A 22,418-nucleotide genomic window follows, 5' to 3' on the forward strand; every position below is an offset into this window, starting at 1 on the left:
CAGTTGATTGGGTAACGTGCTGGCCATGTCAACAAACAAAGCGACCAGTGGACTTCCGAGGTATAGCCGAGGCGCTCACATCCCACTGCGCCCAATGCAGCACCGTTCTGCTTACATCCACCGTCTCAACGTCAACCTCCACATTGTGAATGGCACGCCTAAAACGAGGTGAGCCCGACAAGAAGAAACATCAAGACGACCCTCCATTCGCTTCATTGTCTCTTGTCCTCTGTCGCTTCTCCTAACGCTGCTGTTTCTGTGTCCATCCGCGCAATAATATACAACTACTTGCAATGGCCATCTCTGCCCTTCCCCTCTGGCCGTTGGTCCTCTTCGGTGTCTTGGAGCCTGCGGCGCTGTACGATTCCTGTGCGCTGTGATGGGGCGATAGTACTCCTTTGCTAATTACATGTGTACAGGACGTGGGCCTACTTCATCACCCTTTCCCAGCCTGAACAGTATTATGCCGAGCAAGCGCCCAACACGATCCTCTCGGATCTCCTCTTCACTCCCAGTGCCCTTTCCCTGACTCTCCAGCTCGGCAACGTCTTTCTCCTTCTTGCCGCAATGGCGGTCATCTGCTGCTTCACAAACCACCCCGAAATTGCCAGGAGGTATTTGATTGCGGTGGCTCTGGCCGATTTGGGCCACATATATTCCATATACTGTGCGCTGGGGGACAAGGTGTTCTGGGATCTGAACCAGTGGAATCAGATGACATACTCAAACGTCGGGGTTAGTGTATTCTTGCATGTCAACCGGTTGATGACTGTGACTGGAATGTTTGGGCGACTTGGAGCTGGCGAGCACGCCGCGAAAAAGAATAAATAGAACCAGAAACAAGAGTCAGGTTAGGTGGTCTTGAGGTATCTTTGGATTGCCATTTCAGCCATATGGGCCGACGTTTCTCAAGGGATCTCTGCCCTGAGCTTACAGTTGCACGAATTTCATGTTTGTGCTTTGCGCAAAAAGCATTTCTTCTCCAAGGATCCTCTCCTCCATGCCTCCCCAGAAGCTGTACGATTCCACCGCATGAGTGGTAAGTGTCTACACTCGAGGGTTGGCCATCTGAACAGCACGGCGACGATCTCTCTCCTCGGCAATGGACAACTGTAGAAACACCGTAAGCTTGTGTAAAACCCCAGAGCGGCGCACAAAAACATACCTTGACACCCTTGCCCTTGGGCAAACTGATCCACGGCTTCTCCTTGCCGATAATGAAGACGTTGCTCTCTCGAGTCGCAAACGAGTTGTCAATGGCATCCTTGATGTGGACAATGTTGAAGCCACCGTCGTGTCGCTCACGGTGCGTGATGACACCGACACGGCCCATGTTACGACCACCAGTAACCATGGCGATCACACCGGTATCGAATCGGATGAAGTCGGTAATTTTTCCAGTGGTGAGGTCAATCTTGACAGTGTCGTTGACTTTGATGGCCGGATCGGGGTATCGGATACTATTAATCCACATCAGCACTTTGACTTATTTTTTTTTCCAACCACAGCTTGGTCCAACGGCTGATAGATGCAGGCGGGACTTACGTGCGAGCATCATGCGTAACCAAGTATGGGATGCCTCCTTTGCCGACTTGCACTCTCTTGACCTTGCCGAGTTTGTATTCTGCCTCGGCCTGCTCGATGCGGTGGATGGCGAAGCGGCCCTTGGTGTCGTAGACAAGCCGGAAGTGCTCGCCCGTCTTGTCGATCGAGATCACGTCCATGTAACCCGCAGGGTAGGTGATGTCGGTGCGGACCTTCCCATCGACCTTGATGAGACGCTGCATCAGAATCGCCATGGTCTCGCGGTTGTTCAAGGAGTACTTGAGGCGGTTTCGGAGGAAGACAATCAAGGGGAGGCAGTCACGGCTTTTCTATACACATCTTTTGGTTAGCATTTTTTCCCCAGTAACCCGGCACAAGAGCCAGTTTTTGGAGGGGAAGACCAACGTGAGGCCCAGGGGATGCCTTGGGAGCATAGGCACCCGAGAGCTTGTCCAAAAGCCAGTGCGAAGGCGCACTGAGACGCTTCTGATGCTTCTTTGGACCGCGACCCATCTTGACTTGGTTCGTTGATTGAGAGAGAGTAAAGGACAATCCGTCAAAAGGTCGGATGCGACAACGCAAAAGAAGAATTGGAATTTGGTTGTGGCCCTTGCCAAGATTTGTGGGACTAGCCTCATTTGGGGAAGGGCGTTGGAAAGACATGGGGTTGTGTCATTTGAAATCACATCGGCTCACACCGGGCTTCGAGATCGAAGCAAAAAAGTCTATCCAGGTTTGATCTGGGATAACACATTCATTTTCTTCTAAGCGTTACACAATTATGCCGTTCCCCTCAACTTTTGGAATTATAGATTTTACGGCCTCATTTGCTACAGAGTGGTGAGGACCCATTCATAGCAGCCCCTGGATGATCGCGGCCTCGGCATTCAGGATAGAAGAGCCGGCCGCTCCAATGACGGTATTGTGGCTCAATGCCGCAAACCTGATGTCGAAGTGTGACCCTTTGGCAGCCTCTCGAACCCTGCCCACGCTGACCGCATAGCCTCCTGAGATGTCCCTGTCAAGCCGGGGCTGAGGCCTGTCCGGCTCGTCAAAGACGACGATGGCGTTCTCAGGGGCGGAGGGGCATCCAAGCTTCTGCGCCTCGGCCACATATTCTCTCAGGGCCGCCTTCACCTGCTCGGCCGTGGGCGCAGGCCTCTGCTTGAATCGCAACGACACGTAGGCCATGTGGCCATCTGTGACACCCACTCTCGTACACGTAGCACCCACCGTTAGGCCGGACTGTTCCTCAAACGCCGTCGCATCCGAATTGATCGAGCCCAATATTTTTTGAGCTTCGGTCTCGAGTTTGTCTTCTTCCCCTGCAATGTAAGGGATGACGTTGTCCATAATGTCCATACTCGCCACCCCTGGGTAGCCGGCGCCTGATACTGCTTGCTCGGTGAATACCTCGACATCTTCCACCGGTCCGAACTTTGCTTGTAGCGCTGCAAAGGGGATGACGATGCCTATGACGGCGCAGTTGGAGTTGCAGACCAGAAATCCTTTGTTGAGACCAAAGTATTTCCGCTGGTGGGGGATTAGTGCCAGGTGTGAAAGGTTGACCGTCGGCACGACCAGCGGAACAACCGGATTTCTGCGGTAGTTCTTTGCGTTTGAGAAAACAGGAATATCCGCCTTGAGAAACTCCATTTCTGGGCCAAAATCAGCAGCAGGTCGAGGCAGGGGACCGAGAGGTAGCCGTACCGACTTCTCCAGCGACATCGCTATCCAAGCCGGAGAACGCCAAGTCGCAGTCTGTGAAGTTGCTCGCCTTGCATTCCCTCACCTCGAGATTGGCCAACTCGGCCGACATTGGTCGAGCTTGTTTCCATCTGACAGCATCTTTGTATAGTTTGCCAGCGGATCTCGTCGAAGCTCCAACGGCCTGTAAATGGAGCATGGGATGGTTGGCCAGAAGGAGAATGAATCTCTGGCCCACGGAGCCTGATTACAGACTCAGCACCTTCGAGCGGAGTCATGGTACCATACACACCTGTTGCCCCTAGGACGGCACATTTCTTCTTGGGCTGAGTCGCTGGAACTACCATATTGGATGTCACCGAAGGATAGTAAGGATTTGGTTGCGGCTCAACGGTTAACAGAGGACTTTGTCAGATGCTTCAAACCACGGAATTGGAGGAGTTTAGCAGAATCAGTCCTTTCTACTTCTCGTGTCAACCATGAGGCAGAAAAGTACTCTGAAGTTTTTGCATTTGAGTCACTCGAGATAAGAAAAAGTTGCGTCTATTTATTCATTGTAATGACCGCCAAGAAAGGAATCTTGTGGCGAGTGTCGCTGGCTGGTGCCGACGTCCAAATCGGGGAACATGTACCTATCTAGGTATGGACAAGGAGATAATACCCTGCATCTTCATTTTCTTTTTGGGCGATTAGGACTGTTACGGGATCTTATCAAAGGGCGGAAGCGTGGGTGCTTCGTGGTTATCGAGATGAGCCTCAAGGCTTTTGTCCCTATGTTTTGCGGATGCAAAGGCCGAGACTAAAAGGAGTACTCTGAGTGGCGACTGCTGAGGTTAGCAAAGGCCGCGGAATCCGTCCATTCACCGGGTATCTTCCGTCTCTGCTGATACCATGTTCTTCGCGGCGCGATTCTCCAGAGGATATGCAATCGAGGCTCGCAAACTTCCCCTGTGACAACGGAGGATAAAAGATCATGGCTTCGATCGTCTCGTTATACTGACATCGGTTTGAAAGTTCGCTCAAACGGCAAACAGTGGATTCGATTGCATTCAAGCGATTGGATGGTGATGCTTCGATCGTCCCGACGTCGCCGAAAGAGTTGAGTAAAACCCATTTATTAACAACCCAACGCGCCCCAAACTAATCATCCAGGCTTCTTGCCCCAGACAAAGTGGTAATCCACATAGAGATGAAAATTCGGGTTGATCAGATCTTGCTTGACTCTTTCGATCGTGACCAGGGCCTGTTCGATCGTGTACCCGAGAACCCTGGTAAAAATGGCCAGGGTAAACGGCTCGACGGCGTCGACAAACTGCGCGCGGTAATATGTTCCTAGTTCCTTGTATCTCTTTCCCTTGGCCCAGGGACCGATGGGGCATTTGAAGATCTCTTCGCGGACGTCGACATAGCCAGCGTCCAGCATGTAGTTCTTCAGTCGGTTCGCTGTTTTCAATTCCTTGCCGAACCGCTTGCTGCCTTCGTTCATCTCCTCGACCCATTCCTTCAGATAGATAGCCTGGTCGAGAGAACCGTCGTCAGAATAGACCTGGCAGTGGTACTCTTGCAACTCCATCCACCCCCCGGGATTTAAGTGGGACAGAGCCTGGGTAAACAATCGAGGCCAATCGGCAACACTGCCGCAAAGTGCCCGTCCATGGATATAGTCGAAATGCTCTGACGGAGGATACGCCCATTCACTCTCGTAATCGTCGACATAGAACTTGCAGTTGGGAGGCACCCAGTCGGGCTGAATCGGGCTGAGATCGGTACCAATGATGGAGGCGCTGTGGAACTCGTCCGCGAACTCGATGCACCACAGACCAGTGCCACAACCAATGTCGAGTACACGCTGAGGCTGGTTCAACGGAGCGAGAAATAAATTGCCGCGCAAGATTAATTTGTAGATGTGATGCAGCATGTCTAGGCGTTTCTGCTCGTCTTCGTCGTTGGGCAAGATATATTGACCTTCGCGATAGGCGTGGTAGCGTCGGCCATTCTCATACTGGTAGTTGAGGACCGAGCTTGCCAACGAAGCAGACCAGGACCCGGCAATGGAGCCACCGTACCCCGAGTCTCCATCACCCGGGTCAGACTAGGGATATGTTAGCATTGCTTGGGAGAGGACATGGCGGTCACAAACGTCAGGCTCCAACTCTGGGTCGTGGTGCTCGCCGTCCGTGATTGGTTGGCACATCGAATGGAGGGTAGGTGGAAATCGCTTGCGATTATACAGGGGTGCGAGCAACAAAAGTGATGGGAGGACAGTGGGCGAAACTGAGAAGGATGAGACGGGGGAAGGAATATGAGATAATCAGGGAACTGTAAATACTCACATGGTGATGCGGGCAGGACTTTGGGGGGTCCGGATGACGAGCGAGTGCGAGGCTTACCTTCCTGGCGCCACAGCCAAACCTGCCTGGGTGGAGCTGGAAAGTTCGGACATGGCAAGATGCTGTAAGTGTCGAGACGCAGCCGAAGTTGTACGTTTCGTATTCGGAGATTGGTGGACGAGGCAATAATAAACCGTAAGCTTGGAAAGTGAGAAGAAATGCATCCCGTGTGCGTCCTGGAGGCTGGTGGCCACGGGGGCTTCGGGCTTCGGACCGGCACGAGTTAGCAGCACGCTAAGCGGCATAGCGGTACTGGCACCCTCAACTTTAGCAGGGCTAGATGCTAACGAAGTACCGCGTAGTGCGAAATATACCAAGTACAGAGTATCTGTATTATCACAAGTACCTAGATACGTCTATACAGAGCTGCTATTTGTAGAGGGTAGATGCCCGAAGGGAATTAATTATCTGCCATCTGTCCCTCTTCACAGTCCATCTGCCCTCCATCACATGCTCCTCACCCTCCCGAACCCCGCAATGGGTGCGTTGCATCAACTAGCGCACTCTGCTGCATCCCCGACAGACGCAGCTTCGCCAGGCATCGACTGGACCTGGACGCACAACCTGATGCATGCGCGTTCCTGGCTTGCGCAAAGATTGGTCTTGCCGGCCCTATTGGATCCCCGGCCTCGAGAGGAGACAATGACCTTTTCCTGAGGCCGCAATCTCTCATTCCTTCATCCATCAACGCTCGATCGTCGGATCACCATCAGGCATGGATAACACCAGATCCATCTTATCCATCCCCTCTCCCCTTGCGGTCTTGGTCTTCGCGGTCGGTTCAACCATAGTCTATTGTCTTGCTCTCGCCGTCTATCGTCTCTACTTCCATCCCATCGCACATTTTCCAGGTCCCAAGCTCGCCGGGCTGACAAGATGGTACGAGTTCTACTACGAAATCGTCCAAAAGGGCCAAATGACCTTTCACATTCAAGACCTCCACAGGAAATATGGTGAGCATCCTCCAGCGCACCATCCTGCGATATAAATTCAATGACCGCAGGCCCCATTGTCCGAGTGACGCCGAATGAACTGCACGTTCTCGACTCCGACTACTTCGAAGAGCTCTACGTCAAGTCCGGCAGGCTCGACAAATACGGCCCGTTCTCTGCCAGATTCGGCACCGACGATACCTTCTTCACCGCGCCGCTGCAGGAAGACCACCGTCGCTTGCGTAATGCCGTAGCCCCTTTCTTCTCCAAGCGCAAAATCATGGACTTTCAGCCTGTGGTGCGTGCGAAGTTGAAGAAACTTTGCTCCAGGGTCCAGGAGTATGCAGGGACGGATCGTGTGCTTCCGCTTCACCGCGCCTGGACGGCATATTCGGGAGACGTCGTGACTGAGTTCTGTTTCGCAAAGGCATACGACCACCTCGACTCTCCGGAGTTTAAAGAGACCTTCCACGAAGCAATGCATGCCGCCTGTGAATCGTCCAGCGTGCTGATGCAATTTCCGTGGCTTTGGCCTGTGATGAACAGCCTGCCAGACTGGTTGGTGCTGAGGCTCGAGCCGAATATGTACATGCACATCCAAGTGCAACAGGTGAGTGGTGGCGCGCCGCCATCGGGACGGTACCCTGACTTGCTGAATTCAGGACTTCCATCGGACCATCTCCGCACTCAAGGAGAACCACGACGAATCCAAGAAGATGGTGGATCATCCCACACTATTCCACGAGATGCTTCACAGTGACCTCTCCTCCAAGGAGAAGTCGGTGAACCGCATGGTGCAAGAGGCTCAAGTCATCATCGGGGCCGCCATTCTGACCACGTCCTGGGCCGCCGCGGTGGCCAGCTTTCACATCATCAACAGTCCCGAAATCTTCAAAAAGCTGCGCGCCGAGTTAGAAGAAGCCATTCCCGACCCGTCCATGCAAATTGACTGGCAGAATCTTGAGCAGTTACCCTACCTGACAGGATGTATTAAAGAAGGCATCAGGCTAGCATACGGCATTGCTTCGCGGCTGCCTCGAGTCGCCCGCCACGACTTGAAGTACAAAGGCTGGGTCATTCCAGCAGGCACGCCGGTCTCCATGACCATCGTCGACATGAACCATGACGAGGATGTCTTCCCTCAGTCACACTCGTTTGTTCCAGAGAGGTGGCTGGACAATCCAACCACAAAGGACGGCCAGCCATTAGAGAGATATTTCATTGGCTTTGGAAGGGGAACAAGGCAATGTATTGGGCTCAAGTTAGTTGCGATTCCTCCCTATATCCATTCTGACCGAGTTTCGGAAAACGTGCTGACAAGGTTGCAGTCTTGCTCAAGCTGAGCTGTACATGGGGCTTGCCACAATCTTTAGGAAGTTCTCTTTTGAGCTGTATGAAACCGACCTCTCGGATATCGTCCTGGCCCATGATTATTTCGTGCCAACTGTCAAGCTCGACACCAAGGGGATCCGGGTCAAGGTGAAATCGGCGGAAAAGTAGCCCAACGTCAGGCTATCAACCGCAAACGAGCCATTTGTGGGGTAATAGATCAGGATTGACAAATCTAGATTTCAGTAGTTGAGCGATGCGGCGGCTCGGCATCGAATTGCTGCTGCTGGTTCTCCGGACGATGATGACTGCAAGTTTTTGACTTAGGCCGGAGGCAGAAATGATGCATATAGTCCAGCTTGAACCAGAGCATAGATCACCATCCACCGAATGACTACCGAAGCTCGCTTCGGCTCCATTTCAAGCTTGGTCGCCAACCACATGTACCACAATGGATAACCAGAAGACAGCCTCGTGATGATTTGTACGTGATAGCTTGTGAATGCAAGGACTGCAAGCATAAGTTGCGGGAGCGCTAGGCTCAACAACACGCGTTTGCCAGCAGAAGCAGTTATCGGCGAGTGCGGCGTCTCTCGGATGAGAAATTGAGGACGTCGAAGGACATCCAAGGCGGAGTAGATCAAAATTGAGAGCATAGGTGCCGCCAATATAAATAGTGGCAAGTTCGATACAGTCCAGTAGCGGAAGGGGCCGACATTCCTGTAGCATTTGTCAGTGATACTCACCCCTAAAGGCCAAGACGGGCTCACCAATAATGAGACTGGACCCAGGTGAATATGGATGGAATGGTCTGGTTGCACCACGGTCTCCTCACCTCAGAGTCGCGGCCGTAGCAGTAGTCCTGATATGCCAGTCCTTGTGGATACACCATTCCAAATGCCACCAGGAGGCCTCCCGCCACGACCGAGGCCAGCCAAAAGAGCCGTGAAGCCGAAAGACCCTGGGAGAGCACTGCAAGGAGGGTGGTGATTGCTTCCACAAGGAACGGTATGCCCGCCAATATGCCGTTACTCCGGACCATAGTGGCGGTACTGAAGGACATACCGGCGCAGATCATGGTGGTACAGCCGGCAAACACCAGGCCTCTGCGGAGAAGCTGGGTTGCGTGGAGATATCCCAGGAAGCCAGACATGGACAGAAAAGCAAAGGCGCTTTCGGAACAGGGCGCCGAGAGAAATACTCCTGCGGGCGAGAGGATATGAAGGGCAGCGGCGGTGAAAGGGAGCAGAGACTTGGAGGTTTTGTCCGGCCCCATCAGAGCTTCTGTTAATGCCCACAGTTGAATAACAGACAGCCAATGGGATGCGTGTGATAGCAAGATGCCGACGAAGGATGAGGATGGTTCTGCAGAGAACCCTAGCTGACGGAGACCTGAGATATTGTCAGTATAGAGCTCAGCTACGTCGAAGGGTGGAGCTATGGTACTCCTGCTGGTCCATGATATCGCCGTTGATATGCCGGTGCCAAACGCCCACTCCTGCTCAAAAACATGTCCTTGGTCCGATATGTGCGTGTAATATATGGAATCCCATCGGACGAACTTGAGCCACCCGTCAGACATTTCGTCCGGGGTGTTTGTTATGATTTGCCGACCTCCATCTTCCCAGGACAGGAGGCTTGTGGACGTATCATATCCGACACCTGGAGCGGCCAAGGTAATAAGGAGTATCACCGACTTCCAAGCGAGAAAGAGGACAAAAAGAGTGAGAATGGGATGGTCACGTCCGTACATTGACCACGGCGTAGGGTTCATGCTGCGCTCGCCGTGGCTGTCCAAGAGGATTGTCCACCGCGTCCGAAGATTTCAAAGTGGGAGAGCGGTGAATAACGGGGGAAGATAAAGGGAGGCAGCGAGAGTGAGTGCGAGAGGAGAAAATAGAGTCTGAGATTGGGATTCTTTCTTCGCGATGTGCGTGTAGAATCCACCGTAGAAGCTCTATGAGAAACTCCACCGAATCTCGACTCCGCCACTCTTGTGAGTATGTCTACTGACTACTATCTTACCACCCTACTTACTCGCTGTGTAGCTCACTAGGTCACTCAAGTCCTCATTTCGGAGAGGCACTCACAAGTAATGTCAGTTGCCTCTATAAGGTCTCGTCAGTGCGATCGAGATGGTTGCCCCTATTAAAATCTCTCCCGTGGACAATTACTCATTTCGCATAGCAACATGGGATTATATTGATGTAAGAAAAATCTACTTTGATCTATACTAAGTACGGTTCAGGAGCGACGCCTTCGAGAAGAGCCTTGATCCTGAGGGCTAACTTCTTCGAATGATATCGGCCGTGCTGCAGAGTACCCACCATAAACCACAGGCCGGGCACCCCGCTGGTCTTCCAAGCCGAGTTCAGCTCACCCTCCTCATCCATCCCCCAGATGGGATTACACCGATCAGCAATCTCGTCACCGAAAATGTTGCGGACCGAGTCGATGGTGTTGGAGAAACCGGTAGCCAGAACCACCAGGTCGTATTTCTGCTCTCGATTGCCGTTCAGCACGATGCTATCTTCGGTGAAGCCCATCGGGTAGCCTTGCTCGACCTTGATCTTGCCGTTGATAACGGCCTTGCATGCACCGGCGTCGAAATAAAAACCACCGTTCTTAGTGTAACCGAGAGTGTGAGAACCAGTGTCGCGTTGACCCCGCCACACTTTGAAGCCGGCCCTTTCCATATTGGCAATCAATTCGACATCGGCATTCCAGATGTCCAGGGCCGTGCGACGGAACAGCTCTTCACTAGGGCCAACAGGCAGACTGTAATTTAATCGGTCGACTGTGTCCATGTCTGGTGTTCGGTGATCTTTTGGCTCGTAAAGAGGAGCAAGTATCTGAAATAGAGTCAATTTCGGAAATCCTACCCTGGACATGGGTCAGACATACCCTCGGCACTGATTCATTCAAAGACATCAAGTACGCAGGCGACCGTTGGAGGAGAGTGACGTCGATGTTACGACGAGCGAAGTCGTACGCAGTATCAAAGCCAGAAGAAGAGGTTCCTACGACAAGGACCTTCTTACCCACCCATTCGCGGGCTGAATCGTGCTGGGTAGAGTGCCGGACAGTGCCCTTGAACTTTTCAATTCCAGGGATATCCGGGACGAATGGCACACCAGCAAGCGAGGTGGCAACGACGACGTGCTTGGGTTGGAAGGTTCGGGTGTATGCGTCCTCCTTGGTCCCACGTCGAATGGTGACCTTCCACTCCCCTGCAGGATCCTGGGAGGCAGAAACAACGGTCGAGTCGGTCCATGTGGTCAGCTCGAGAGCACTTGCGTACCACTCGAGCCAGTCACCCATCTTGCCAGCTGGAGTGTACGTTGGCCAGTGGTCCGGGAATGGGAAGTAGGGAAAGTGGTCAGCCCAATGAGGAAGATGAAGAGAGAGATATTCGTATCTGTTACGCCAATTGTCGCCAATCCGCTGGTTACGCTCGACGACGAGGGCGTTGATGCCGAGAGCCTTCAATCTAGCAGCCATGTGAAGGCCACTGACGGTAGTTAGCATCGTCCGACACTTGGAAAACTACAACTCACCAGTGACCGCCGCCGATTACAATCACCTCAGGCTCGACACCCTCCAAGTTGTCATCCTCGATTCTCTGGTTGTGCCAGGACTGATCTCCGGTCATGTGGCCATCCCTGTTGGGCACCTCTGGGTGACCGTGGAGGCTCTCAATAGCAGTATGGAGGGTCCAGATTTTGAGGCCGGTTTTCGATTTGACAAGGTTCAAGACGCCACTCGCACCAACTAGGTCGGTGTCAAACGAGTACACGACTTGAAGCCAGGCAATATCAGGATACGGCCGCTGGATCGATGGAGCGGGATCGATTAACTTGTAGTTGCGTGTGGGTGTATGAGGGAAAAGGTCAGAAGCTGCCCTTTCGATCTTGTTGGGCGTGTTGAAAGAACGGTAGTCCCAAGTGAAAGCCACCTTGTCTCTCCACACACCTATTGTTTATCAAGTGAGCGCTTCGCCCATCAAGGAGAGTCGTCGCACTTACCACTATGCAAAAACAAATCGGCAAACGCCTTGGAGTCACGGCTCTGAATGACCTGTTCCAACTCCTTGAGGAAACGGGACGCGATAGCCTGTGCATTCGTCTCGTCGTCTTTGGTAAAATCGAGTATATCCGAGCCGTCTCCATGAACTGGAAGAGGGAAGTTGTACTTGAATGCATACATATAGTCGTCAGCGACGGGCTTTTTCCAAGTATCATTGCGGTAGGCGAAAGGCGCATTCTGGACACTAAGGAGCTCCTTCTCGCCCGGAGGCAGGTAAATCGCAGATGGAGCCATTTTGCTTGATTGAAATGAAGCAGGACATGATTTAGCAGTGGTCTATATACTGCTGTCGGATCTGCGGCTCGACCAGTGATGGCGGATATGGGATGCATTGAGGAATTTGCCCGCAACCCGATAACACTTCGGCGATTCCAAAGAAAAGGGAAGAAGGATTCGGTGGGACAGGTCTAGAGCTCGCCTCTACAAAATCATAGAGATGGCCTCCTCTATGTGCACGAAGCATGTCTTTGGCTGCTGTTCACATCCTTTACCTGCGGTGGACGGAGTATATTCCTCTCCATAAAATGGCGACCCACGGCGAATGGATCCCTAACAGCCGAAAGAAGCAACTATACAACCTTCGCCGACAATTTCCTAAAACAGAAGCCACTCGGCCAGGACAAGTCCATATAGAACCGCTCCTGACCTTGGATGGAGTTGACTTGATCTATATCGAATATAGAAAATCAGGCTACTTACCGCCATGACAACTTTGCAAACACTTGACCGTACATTGTCCAATGGGAACTCAATCCCTGCTATTGGCCTCGGTTAGTAGTTATCCAGCATCCTCCTCACACCACGGACAGGCTCCCTTCCATCCTCTGAAATGCCATTCAGCCCAGAGCACGCTGCCGTCTGTCCAATACTTGCATCATTTACCATCGTGCTAATGCATCGATAGGCACCTGGCTGGCGCCTTCAGGCGAGGTCGGCGACGCTGTAGCTATCGCTTTGCAGGATGGGTATAGACACATCGACTGCGCCCTCATTTACAAGAACGAGGCCGAAGTAGGTGAAGGCATCAGGCGGTCCGGTATTCCCCGCGAGGAGATTTTCATCACCTCGAAACTATGGAACACCTTCCACCCGAATGCGGTCGAGAGTTTGAGACGGTCTCTAGAGGCCCTGGGCACAGATTACCTGGATCTTTATGTGCGTATACGCGAGAGCAGACAGCTTTGCCTGGCAAGGAATCACGTGAAGTCGCTCTCGAGCAGCAAAGGCCATTTTTGGACAGCTGTGTCGAACCTGTTCTGTTGAAAGGCATTTTATGTACAGTACTGACCGGGATATGTAGCTCGTTCACTGGCCCGTCCGACTTGTGCCCGTGAGTCTCTCCCTCAAATACCGTTCCGCAACTTGAGTTGTGCTTGAGACAGCCGTTCCTAACCGCCTGCAGAACCAGAGCAATGAGCTCCTTCCTGTCAATTCCGATGGCACTCGAGCAGTCGACCGCAACTGGGATCTCGCCAAGACGTGGGCTCAGATGGAAGACCTCCTTGCTTCTGGAAAGGTGAAAGCTATAGGACTTTGCAACTGGTCGATCCCTTACCTGGAGGAACTGAAGAAAGTATGGAGGATCAAACCCTCCGTCAACCAAGTCGAGCTTCATCCGTACCTTCCCCAACATGAGCTGGTAACGTGGTGCAGAAAGGAGGGAATACTCGTGGAGGCTTATTCCCCTCTGGGAGGATCAGGTCAGTCTCATCTAGAGAGTTTAATGGCGTCGTTTGAGGCCCCGGCAATGCAAGCTGGATTACTCCTGTTGCATAGTGTCAATCCCCACAGCCTGTCCTCGTCCATGTAGTTCTCAAGAGGGATCAGCCTAATTCTATGTGCAGGAGCTCCCATCTTATCGGACCCCGATGTTGCAGCCATCGCCGAGAAGCACAGCGTACCCGCCGCCAATGTTTTGATATCATATCACGTCAGCCAAGGAGTGGTGCCTCTGGTCAAAAGCACTTCCCCCTCCCGGCTGAAGTCGAACCTCCAGCTAGTCAACCTCGACGAGGACGACTTGAAGAAGCTGAATGAATTGAGCAAGCAGCCTGGAAAGCACAAACGTTTCAACACGCCTCTCTGGGGCTGGGACTTGGGCTTTGACGATTGGTATGGACCGCCATAGAAAGACCGAGGCCGGCGAAGGCTGCTGTCTAGGGCGTACTCTCCATCTACGGACCTTGGTCTCGCGTGCGCATTGGCCTTGCTGGAGGACCGCTTCAAAAGTACTGGTTTCACGAACATGATTCCTCCTGCTAATGATTTTACTATAAGCGGCGTGAGCGTGACGAGACGGCCCTATACAAACTTGTATTGTATTGATGCGCGTTGCCAAGTTGATTGTTCGGTGGCCTCAAAAGTAGATTGATTGATAAATGGATGTGCCACAATGGCCTCGGTATTTCACCGCCCAAAGCCTTCGTCGTCTACGATGCTTATTTACAGAGCTTCCCACCGTCAGAAATAAAATCTATGGGTTTGCGAATATGACAGACTGTTAGATAACCCGGCGACCCTCCGACTGCCCCCCAGTCGCCGGCAAGTACCGGTGGTCACATGGGTGTTATCCAATGTCAATAAACCCTAAAAACCGTCAGGGTGTGAAGATCTTGCGAATAGAAATTCACATTAACGGTGGTCGGATGGACCTTTGATATACTGAACGAGCAACTATCTACCTAAACACCAACGGTCTTCAAGACTCGCATGTATTCATGTACTCTATAGCGCAACACTTTTAGAGCTCCCTCTGAGGTCCTCGCCGCCGAAAATCTCAGGCCTTCAAATACGCTTGCCTTTTTCATCAAAGTCAATCTTCTTTCCCGTCCTGAAACTCTCCTGCAAGGCCTGTGCGACCGTCAGGCTCGTGACGCACGACTCCAGCGAGATTGGCATGGGCTTCTGGTCGAGGACCGAATCCGTGAACGCAATCAACTCGGACACGAAACTGGGTTTGTAGCGATCGTACCAACTCGGCAAGGCTGCGGCGTGTATGCCATTGCTGTCCGAAAGCTCCAGCCGGTTGCGCTTCGAAACCAGGTTCACCGAGATCTTGCCTCGAGTGCCGAAAATCTCCGTTTGGCTGTCGTAACCGGCCGCCGCGGTGCGGGAGTTGTAATGAAAGGAGATCTGGCCGCCCCGATACTGGACGACGCCCACGACATTGTCGCCGTCACGAAGGGATTCATGCTCAAGCTCCTTGAAGTGTGCGGCGGTGCCGAAGCCGCATACCGACTGAGGAATGGCAGTCGTGCCGTCAGCTTCGAGAAACGCTAGGGTGAGGTCGAGATCGTGAATGATGGAGTCGACGAAGAATCCACCGCCTCTTGCTGCATTGACCACGTACGCGTGCATAAAAGGACCGTCGTCGAGTTTCTCGCAGCCCTGGGACCGAATGACCACGGGCGTACCGATGGCCCCCTCGCGGATCTTTTGCACCGCTTCCTGGTAATTCTCGTCGAAGCGTCGGGTAAAGCCCACCATGAGCCGAGGGCCTTTGGGGGAGGACTGGACTAGAGAGACGAGGTCCTGCAGCTGCTCGACCGTTTGCGAGATGGGTTTCTCACAGAGCACGTGGATTCCTCGCTCCAATGCCGCCTTTGTATGTGGATAGTGAAGTTCTGTGATGGATGCCACCACCACGGCATCGAGACGCGGGAACTGAATCATCTCCTCAAACGTAGGGTATACGGCAACTCCGTGGGGGACCAGGTTGGTCTCAGCCCATTCTAGATCTGCTTTGGCCGGTGAACAGGCGCACACCAGCCTGGTCCGGGGGACTAATTTGAGGATGTTGAGGGCATGTTGCTGCCCCATCCTGCCTATGCCTACAACACCAAAGTTCAGGTGTCGCGGTTCGGGCTGTGAGGCTTTGTTGACAATTTCGATGGGCTGGCCGTTTGCGGCCACGGATGTTGAAACGTCGCCCATTGCTGCTAGGTGTGTTTGTTTTCCTTTTTGAAGTTTTATGCCGTATTAACTTCAGTTATGCAGTATTGGGCGCCCTACAGTGAGGTTGGATGTAAAGATATGTACCTTGAAAGCCTGGACGTCCTACTTATCCATTTGAAAATCGAAATATCAGTGGGGTTGTTTCGGACGAGGCGACGTGCAAGAGCATGTCTATAGACAACCGGGCGAAGATTGCCGCCTTCAGTGTCGTGTGCCCAGTGGGCGCGTACTGACAACGTTGGCCAACGCTCAACCATAGGATGGTCACAGCCGGGTCAGGGTTTTACAGGAAGATTAGAAAGTGCAGGCCGGTGGATGCGTTCTCCCGCGGATTGATAGGTCTTGTCGCTCTCCGAGGTGGTGTTAGGTGGTAGAGTGGATGGGAAGGAAGCTCTAGGAGCACGATTCCGAAAGGGGAGAAATAGAAATGGATCCGAACTTTGACTGCGAAGCCACCATTCGTAGCAACACATGAGCGCGGCGAAATCTTGCTCGGAGGCTTGCTCAAAGCCACCATTCGCTTCCAGTCACGTTACAGATAAGCCAACTACGCTTCCGCCGTCGCAGTTTTTCGAGAGGCTCCCTACATTTTGTAGCGCTCTCCACTCCGCAAACGGGCATATGCAACCTTCACGTATTATGAAAACTAGTTGTCGCCGAGACATCTACTTTGGGCTAATAGGCAAGTTTCGGCGAATAGAGAGGCTAATTTCGGCTCTGATCTGCGGCGATTGTTGGGTCCGAAGGCTTTTGGACTCACAATTCCAAGCACGTGCTGCCTCGCACTACATACCTGTAACTGTGACGGAGGTGCCTCGATGATATATGTAGGTGGAGAGCTGAGAAACCAGCATGGGCACAAATTATCCAGGCTTGATCTCGCCCTCAAGCTGTGTCCGCTCCCAACGATAGCGGCAAAATCAACACAAACCGCGACAAGGCCAATTCGCTGACGAAAACCGGTACAACTCTGGCCCCCTGGCGCTAAGATGTTGGCAACCGTGGCGGTGGTCTCTGCCCTGCTCTTTGGCATCCTTTACCTTGGTATCATACCATTCATCGGCCACCTTCGAGACCCCAAAAAGCTTCGGAAATACCCTCAACTTTCCATGTGGTCGGGCATTTCGGATTTACCCTTCATCATCGAAGCCCACAAAGGCTTTCGATCCCGGAGGCTTGCAGAACTTCACAAGGTACACCCTGTGGTTAGGATTGGGCCGAACTCGCTGTCATATGGTACGCACCAGGCAGTCAAGGACATCTACGGACACAGCACAAGGTGCACCAAAGACGTTATGTACGAGGTGCTCTCCGGCAGTCACTACCACCTGGCAGACGTGATCGATAAAGTTGACCACCAGCGCAAACGGAAAGTCCTCTCGAGCGCGTTTGCTTTGAAGAATCTTGAAGGCTGGGAGCATAAAGTGGCGGATATGACGAGCAGAATGGTCAAAGCCTTCGAGAGCCGTTGCACTGAGCCGCCGGTGTCGCTCGGAGACATCCCCCGAGAAGAAGACCTGACTATAGATCTGTGGAGATGGGCTAACTTCTTTGCTGTCTCTGCTATTGCAAACATTGCTCTCAGTGAAGATCTTGGATTCCTCGAGCAGGGCGATGACTTGATTACCTCTGAGAGGATGGATGGTTCAACCAAAAAGGTCCATTTTAAAGAATGTCTCTCCGCAACAGCTTGGGCGCAGTCCAACCTCGTATGGTCTTACAAGTGGTATCCGACTTTCGTTCGCCTTAGCAAGCTTCTCTCCAGGACATATCGACAGAAATGGAAGCAAAATGAGGACTGGGACGGTATTGTCCTAAATCGAGCAACAACACGACTGAAGCGCTACCGCAATGGAGAAAAGCTCGACGATTTCTTCTCAGTACTGATGGAAGACAAGAACGGACGCTCAAATGATCTTGAATGGGGAGAGATTATAGCCGAGATCAGCATTATGATGAATGCTGGCTCTGATACCACTGCTATCGCCATCACTAACGTCATCTACCGACTCTTGAAGAATCCAGACTGTATGGCCAAGCTCAGACAGGAGATCGACGAAGCTCTCGATGAGGATGATTTTGTCGCTCCCTACGATAAGGTCAGACATCTACCATATCTCCGAGCGTGTTTGGATGAATCTCTTCGAATTATGCCCCCAAACACATTCGGGCTACCACGTCGGACACCTCCAGAAGGCGCGTTGATCTTAGGCGACTGGGTCTCGGGGGATACCTCGGTCTCGATGTCCGCCTACGTGGCTCACCGGGACGAAGCCGTGTTTCCCGAACCGGAGAGGTTTATTCCTGAACGTTGGCTAGGTGAGGCTGGCAGAGAACTGCAACCGTTCTTTGTGGCATTTTCGGCCGGAGCTCGGGGCTGCATTGGCCGCAACATCAGCTATCTGGAGCAGTATATTCTGTTGGCTACCCTGTTGCGTCACTTCGAGTTTGCCCTGCCTTCGCATGACTGGGAACCTAGGAGGAGAGAGCTGTTCACGTGTTCGCCGGGCCCTATGCCGTTAAAAGTGTGGAAACGAGCCTCCAAAGGTGGCCGGTGATCCATCCTTCTAGACCTTGTCATGTATTTAGGTTTGCCGTCTTAGACATCCATCGCATTTCTGGAATCTGGGAGACCCTACACGGAATCCATCCAGACAAGGCCTATCTAGGGAGCGAATGGCTTTGGGTGTTCCATGCCTGTATCCTCTAGCTACGGTATCAGTTAGAAAACCATCCCCTATCCCCTAATGCCAATCGGTTGATGCTTGAGGAGCAACAATGCCCCATCTATTGCATCCGTCGGAGTAATGCCGAACGTAATGCCTAGACTGCTGGGCTAAGTACTTAGGTAGCCAGAGAGTGCAGAGTACTCGTATCCACAAGCGGGGATAGTTTCCCTTCGTCCCAGTTGGGCAAGTTATTCCGAGAGAGGATGGGGCTTGGAGATCCACAAAAGAGCTTTTAAAATCAGAGGTTGCACGTTTGCCCAAATGCCCGGAAACTAGGCCAGATATTCTCGCAGCCTTCTAGAAACAGACCCTCGCCCACAGGTGATCGCCGAATCCATGGTCGACGATAGAGCGGCGTCCGAGGTCGAGGGCCTCGGACCATCCCACAGAAGAGGCCGTTCTGGCAAGTTTCGCAACTACCCGTTAGCCTCGATCTCGGATCAATCACGTTCCCGGTATAAGAGCAGTGCGAGGATTGAAGCCTGCGTTCAATGCAGATAGGTCAATCCCGAAGCGGTGCAATAGGCTCGGCTGACCTCCTTTCACAGACCGTCACGTTAAATGTAGGTCAACAAAAACCCGCCGGGCAGCTGACGTTAACTGGTCTGGCAATTCAGGCGACGACGAGGCTGAGGTGTGCAAGCGTTGTCAACAACGAGGCGAGGATTGCATACGGTGGCACCCACTTAGAATCCGGACTTCCGTAAAGACCAACAACCAGAAGAATTTGCAATTCCAGTTTACCCAGGGTCAGACATGGTTGGGTACCACGACTTCTCGAGGTCTGTACCCGCGTCCTGCCCTCACAATTTGTGCCAAATGCTGATGTCGGGATAGGCCAATTGAGATTCTTCGACGAGACGGAAAGCGTGGCGGCCCAGTGCGCTGAGCCCGACTTCCAATCCGATCAGAATGCTCGGGAGCCCGGGTCGACAAACTCGGAGGACGACCCGTCGGATCCAATTGTGGCAGATGCTGAGCCATGGAACTCGGACGCTCCAATCTATTGTGCATCTTTCAATAGCTTTCAGGTATCGTCACCGGCAGCGACACGGGCACTCCCTGGTCCGTCAGGCTTTGATGCCGGGGTCACTCCACAACACGGCCAAAGTGAAAATGGTTCGGGGCATTCCTCGTTTTCCCCTCCATATTCGACTGTATCAAGCCATGGAACCCAAGATCTCTCAAAACAGTCATACCTAGGACACAGCTCGAAGCTGCTCCGCGCAGTCCTGGTCCGACACTTTGTCGACCACTTGGCCTATTGGTTCGACCTGTGCGACCCGGAAAAACACTTTGAATTCATAGTCCCGCAGCTGGCGAGAACTTCCCCTCCGCTCATGAACGCAATATTGTGCGTGTCCGCGACACATCTGAGCCGTCTTTCCGAAGAAAAGCGGGCTCGTCACAGTCCTCAACTTCCGGCGTTCGGCCAAGACACAGCCATCTACTTCCACACCGAGGCAATCCAACCCTTGATGAGGCTGACGGCGAACTCTGTTGATCTTCGTGACGGAAACATCTTGGCAGCCACCGTACTCCTCCGGTGGCACGAGGAGATTGACGCGGCCCCTGGAGCCGACAATCAGGACAGCGAGCTATTCATGCGCGTCAAGAACCTCCTCATCATCGAGCAATTCAAGTTTACGCCAAACGAACCCCATTCGTCCCCTTCTTCGGGCCAACTAGTCGTGTCCCCGGAACCGAACGCTTCTGGCGAGATAGACGACGCTTCTTCACCTCTTTCTCTTTCTCTGCAGATTCGTCAGAATCCGGGATCCAGCGGGCTCCGGCGGGCCTCGTTCTGGATTGCCTTCAGGCAGGAAATATATACGTGCTTCTTGAATCAGCGGAGTTTTGCCATCCCACTCTTGCCATGCTCTGGCTTCAGGTCCTTCAACCCAGCCGCGGATGTTGTCTGGGCCAACCGGTTAATAGTGTTCTGTGCAGACTGTATCGAGTTCTGCTATGGCTCAGCCGAGCTTCAAGAGGGCAGCAAAGCGATACCGAGTTTGACCAGTTCTGCCGTGGACCTCGTGAAGACGCGTTGGACGACTCTCAAGGACCTCGAGCAGCAGTGGGAGCAGAAGCTTCCGTCGAGCTTTGAACCTATATACTCCTCTGTGACAGATGATACCTCTCCGCAGGACGTCTTCCCGGAGCTATGGTACCTGTCCGCGGCTCATGTCACGGGGCTGCAGCATCTGGAGCTCGCCAGAATCCTGCTTACAGTTCATAACCCCCATCTCCCGAGGCTGGGGCTAGGCTACTTCGCCAAAATGCAAGAGCAGAGCTTCTCGATCAGGAGTATAACCCGCAGACTGTGCGGAATGGCGCTTGGAAATCGACGGCTTCCTCCCGCTTTGGCGACAGCATGCCTAGGGATCACCACGTGCGGTGAGTATTTTCAAGAAAGGCGTGAGCAAGAAGCTTTGCTTGGTATCGTGGACGCTCTAAGGGTCGAGCATGGCTGGCCGTTCAGAAACACGGCGTCCCGGTTGAGGGCGGCGTGGGGCTGGGATCCATAGTTCTATTTCGAAGGTTTCTCTTCACTGGGTTCACAAACCGGTCGTCATCTGCGAGACAACGACAACCGCACGCGTGCTGCTCACAGGATCGGCCTGTCGCCGTTTTGACTCAAAGCTGCTCTTTCGGGGATGGTCCGTGATTACCACGGTCTCCCATTATCAGATGGAGAGCGCCTTTTGCTCCCCTTCTGCGGATCTTGGAACGAGAAGGAAACCATCCGATTATGTTTCGTACAAGCACGTTGGAGACACTGACTAGGCGGTGGGTGGAAATGCTTCGGAGATCCACAACATTTGCCCGTCTTGGGAGACGTCGCTTCGGAGACTTCTTGATTTCCCAGTCCGGTAGGTCGTCCCGAGCGATCCTCGGCGAGGCCTAACCTGTTTAGGACGCTCTTGCACAGTTTCTACTTCGGTGGATGGAATTTTTCATCATGCCTGTTCTTTGTGGGACTTTGGGTCGAAGCTTCTCGGAGCGTGTTTGATGCTATAGACCCCGTGGGGGAAATGTGGAGGCACTGGACACCATCTCACGACCCAGAGAAGGTCACAGCAAGCTCAGTATTAAAATTAAGTTTATATGGTATTTTTAGATTAATATTACCTTTATTACCTAAAGCTTTTTTATATTATACTTATATTGTATTTCTTATAGGTATTCTTCACCAAGCTGCGTCGTGGAAGATGAAAGCATATAAGATCGTCTGCTTCACCTTTCGAAATGAGTTTGCTCTCCTCATCACCTCCAACCTTTGTAAACAGCGAGACGGTCTCTTTTTTCCCACTAGCTAGCTGTTTCCTCTTGCGATCAAGTGCACCATTTGTCTTCTGCCGTTGCAACAAGATGGCCCGTGAAATGAAAGCCCAGCTCGAATCCAAGCAGGACGGCCGTGTCGACTCAAAACATGAAGAGCTCGCCACCGTTGAAAACATTGCCACCAACGAGATCGATGCGTACCTGCCGGAAAATGTGTCGTACGGGGAGCTGGGCATCCGAGCCTTGTTCAGCTCTCCGTTCGTCTCAGGAGCCGCCTTCCTAGCCTCACTCGGTGGCTTTTCGTTTGGTTATGACCAAGGCGTCATTTCCATTATCAACACTATGGATCAATTCCACAAGGTCTTCCCTAGAACCGAGAGTGCGTTCGGCAAGAGTTTCATGACAGCCATGCTCCAGATGGGTTGCTTCGTGGCGTGCTGGTTCTTTCCTTGGCTAGCTGA

The 22,418-nt window shown here is 52.7% G+C and overlaps 7 protein-coding genes across 8 annotated transcripts; 3 read left to right on the forward strand and 4 right to left on the reverse strand.

Moving 5' to 3' along the window:
- Positions 1 to 129: 129 nt before the first annotated feature.
- PV07_02310 (uncharacterized protein) lies at positions 130 to 981 on the forward strand. The gene is made up of 2 exons (XM_016388912.1): positions 130 to 358; positions 420 to 981. The coding sequence occupies exons 1-2, from the start codon at positions 294 to 296 to the stop codon at positions 829 to 831; spliced, it is 477 nt and encodes a 158-aa protein (XP_016255840.1). The 5' UTR covers positions 130 to 293; the 3' UTR covers positions 832 to 981.
- On the reverse strand, positions 847 to 2,116 carry PV07_02311 (40S ribosomal protein S4). The gene is made up of 4 exons (XM_016388913.1): positions 1,951 to 2,116; positions 1,546 to 1,874; positions 1,166 to 1,460; positions 847 to 1,110 (listed from the first exon to the last, which is right to left on the reverse strand). Exons 1-4 carry the CDS (start codon positions 2,056 to 2,058, stop codon positions 1,048 to 1,050), a joined length of 795 nt encoding a protein of 264 aa, XP_016255841.1. The 5' UTR covers positions 2,059 to 2,116; the 3' UTR covers positions 847 to 1,047.
- A 168-nt stretch (positions 2,117 to 2,284) lies between these two features.
- PV07_02312 (aspartate-semialdehyde dehydrogenase) lies at positions 2,285 to 3,769 on the reverse strand. The gene is made up of 3 exons (XM_016388914.1): positions 3,545 to 3,769; positions 3,256 to 3,495; positions 2,285 to 3,203 (listed from the first exon to the last, which is right to left on the reverse strand). The coding sequence occupies exons 1-3, from the start codon at positions 3,597 to 3,599 to the stop codon at positions 2,398 to 2,400; spliced, it is 1,101 nt and encodes a 366-aa protein (XP_016255842.1). The 5' UTR covers positions 3,600 to 3,769; the 3' UTR covers positions 2,285 to 2,397.
- Positions 3,750 to 5,755, reverse strand: PV07_02313. 2 transcript variants are annotated; one of them, XM_016388916.1, is made up of 2 exons: positions 5,586 to 5,755; positions 3,750 to 5,344 (listed from the first exon to the last, which is right to left on the reverse strand). In XM_016388916.1, the coding sequence occupies exon 2, from the start codon at positions 5,168 to 5,170 to the stop codon at positions 4,397 to 4,399; it is 774 nt and encodes a 257-aa protein (XP_016255844.1). In that variant the 5' UTR covers positions 5,171 to 5,344; positions 5,586 to 5,755; the 3' UTR covers positions 3,750 to 4,396. The 2 variants fall into 2 exon arrangements, with proteins under 2 accessions (XP_016255844.1, XP_016255843.1); XM_016388915.1 differs by lacking the exon at positions 5,586 to 5,755 and adding an exon at positions 5,393 to 5,557.
- A 501-nt stretch (positions 5,756 to 6,256) lies between these two features.
- Positions 6,257 to 8,474, forward strand: PV07_02314 (uncharacterized protein). Its single transcript, XM_016388917.1, has 4 exons — positions 6,257 to 6,595; positions 6,646 to 7,184; positions 7,237 to 7,835; positions 7,903 to 8,474. The coding sequence occupies exons 1-4, from the start codon at positions 6,358 to 6,360 to the stop codon at positions 8,072 to 8,074; spliced, it is 1,548 nt and encodes a 515-aa protein (XP_016255845.1). The 5' UTR covers positions 6,257 to 6,357; the 3' UTR covers positions 8,075 to 8,474.
- On the reverse strand, positions 6,595 to 9,761 carry PV07_02315 (uncharacterized protein). Its single transcript, XM_016388918.1, has 3 exons — positions 9,350 to 9,761; positions 8,674 to 9,295; positions 6,595 to 8,623 (listed from the first exon to the last, which is right to left on the reverse strand). The coding sequence occupies exons 1-3, from the start codon at positions 9,675 to 9,677 to the stop codon at positions 8,227 to 8,229; spliced, it is 1,347 nt and encodes a 448-aa protein (XP_016255846.1). The 5' UTR covers positions 9,678 to 9,761; the 3' UTR covers positions 6,595 to 8,226.
- A 7,171-nt stretch (positions 9,762 to 16,932) lies between these two features.
- On the forward strand, positions 16,933 to 21,200 carry PV07_02316 (uncharacterized protein; the record flags this gene model as incomplete). Its single annotated transcript, XM_016388919.1, has 2 exons — positions 16,933 to 18,442; positions 19,510 to 21,200. 2 exons carry the CDS (start codon positions 16,933 to 16,935, stop codon positions 21,198 to 21,200), a joined length of 3,201 nt encoding a protein of 1,066 aa, XP_016255847.1.
- Positions 21,201 to 22,418: the final 1,218 nt, after the last annotated feature.

This window comes from Cladophialophora immunda (assembly GCF_000835495.1).
Source record: "Cladophialophora immunda strain CBS 83496 unplaced genomic scaffold supercont1.1, whole genome shotgun sequence".
NCBI lineage: Eukaryota > Fungi > Ascomycota > Eurotiomycetes > Chaetothyriales > Herpotrichiellaceae > Cladophialophora > Cladophialophora immunda.

What these genes read in the sequence shown, in the direction of transcription:
- PV07_02310 (XM_016388912.1), top strand. Translation starts at nt 294, where the DNA reads ATGGCCATCTCTGCCCTTCCCCTCTGGCCGTTGGTCCTCTTCGGTGTC. An exon ending in GTCTTGGAGCCTGCGGCGCT is followed by an intron (nt 359 to 419) that starts GTACGATTCCTG and finishes ACATGTGTACAG; the next exon opens with GACGTGGGCCTACTTCATCA.
- PV07_02311 (XM_016388913.1), bottom strand. Translation starts at nt 2,058, where the DNA reads ATGGGTCGCGGTCCAAAGAAGCATCAGAAGCGTCTCAGTGCGCCTTCG. An exon ending in AGGCATCCCCTGGGCCTCAC is followed by an intron (nt 1,875 to 1,950) that starts GTTGGTCTTCCC and finishes AGATGTGTATAG; the next exon opens with AAAAGCCGTGACTGCCTCCC. An exon ending in GTTACGCATGATGCTCGCAC is followed by an intron (nt 1,461 to 1,545) that starts GTAAGTCCCGCC and finishes GTGGATTAATAG; the next exon opens with TATCCGATACCCCGATCCGG.
- PV07_02312 (XM_016388914.1), bottom strand. Translation starts at nt 3,599, where the DNA reads ATGGTAGTTCCAGCGACTCAGCCCAAGAAGAAATGTGCCGTCCTAGGG. An exon ending in TGCCGTCCTAGGGGCAACAG is followed by an intron (nt 3,496 to 3,544) that starts GTGTGTATGGTA and finishes GTCTGTAATCAG; the next exon opens with GCTCCGTGGGCCAGAGATTC. An exon ending in CGATGTCGCTGGAGAAGTCG is followed by an intron (nt 3,204 to 3,255) that starts GTACGGCTACCT and finishes ATTTTGGCCCAG; the next exon opens with AAATGGAGTTTCTCAAGGCG.
- PV07_02313 (XM_016388915.1), bottom strand. Translation starts at nt 5,446, where the DNA reads ATGTGCCAACCAATCACGGACGGCGAGCACCACGACCCAGAGTTGGAG. An exon ending in ACCCAGAGTTGGAGCCTGAC is followed by an intron (nt 5,345 to 5,392) that starts GTTTGTGACCGC and finishes ACATATCCCTAG; the next exon opens with TCTGACCCGGGTGATGGAGA.
- PV07_02314 (XM_016388917.1), top strand. Translation starts at nt 6,358, where the DNA reads ATGGATAACACCAGATCCATCTTATCCATCCCCTCTCCCCTTGCGGTC. An exon ending in TGCACATCCAAGTGCAACAG is followed by an intron (nt 7,185 to 7,236) that starts GTGAGTGGTGGC and finishes TGCTGAATTCAG; the next exon opens with GACTTCCATCGGACCATCTC. An exon ending in AGGCAATGTATTGGGCTCAA is followed by an intron (nt 7,836 to 7,902) that starts GTTAGTTGCGAT and finishes ACAAGGTTGCAG; the next exon opens with TCTTGCTCAAGCTGAGCTGT.
- PV07_02315 (XM_016388918.1), bottom strand. Translation starts at nt 9,677, where the DNA reads ATGAACCCTACGCCGTGGTCAATGTACGGACGTGACCATCCCATTCTC. An exon ending in GATATCATGGACCAGCAGGA is followed by an intron (nt 9,296 to 9,349) that starts GTACCATAGCTC and finishes ACAATATCTCAG; the next exon opens with GTCTCCGTCAGCTAGGGTTC. An exon ending in TGGGTCCAGTCTCATTATTG is followed by an intron (nt 8,624 to 8,673) that starts GTGAGCCCGTCT and finishes CAAATGCTACAG; the next exon opens with GAATGTCGGCCCCTTCCGCT.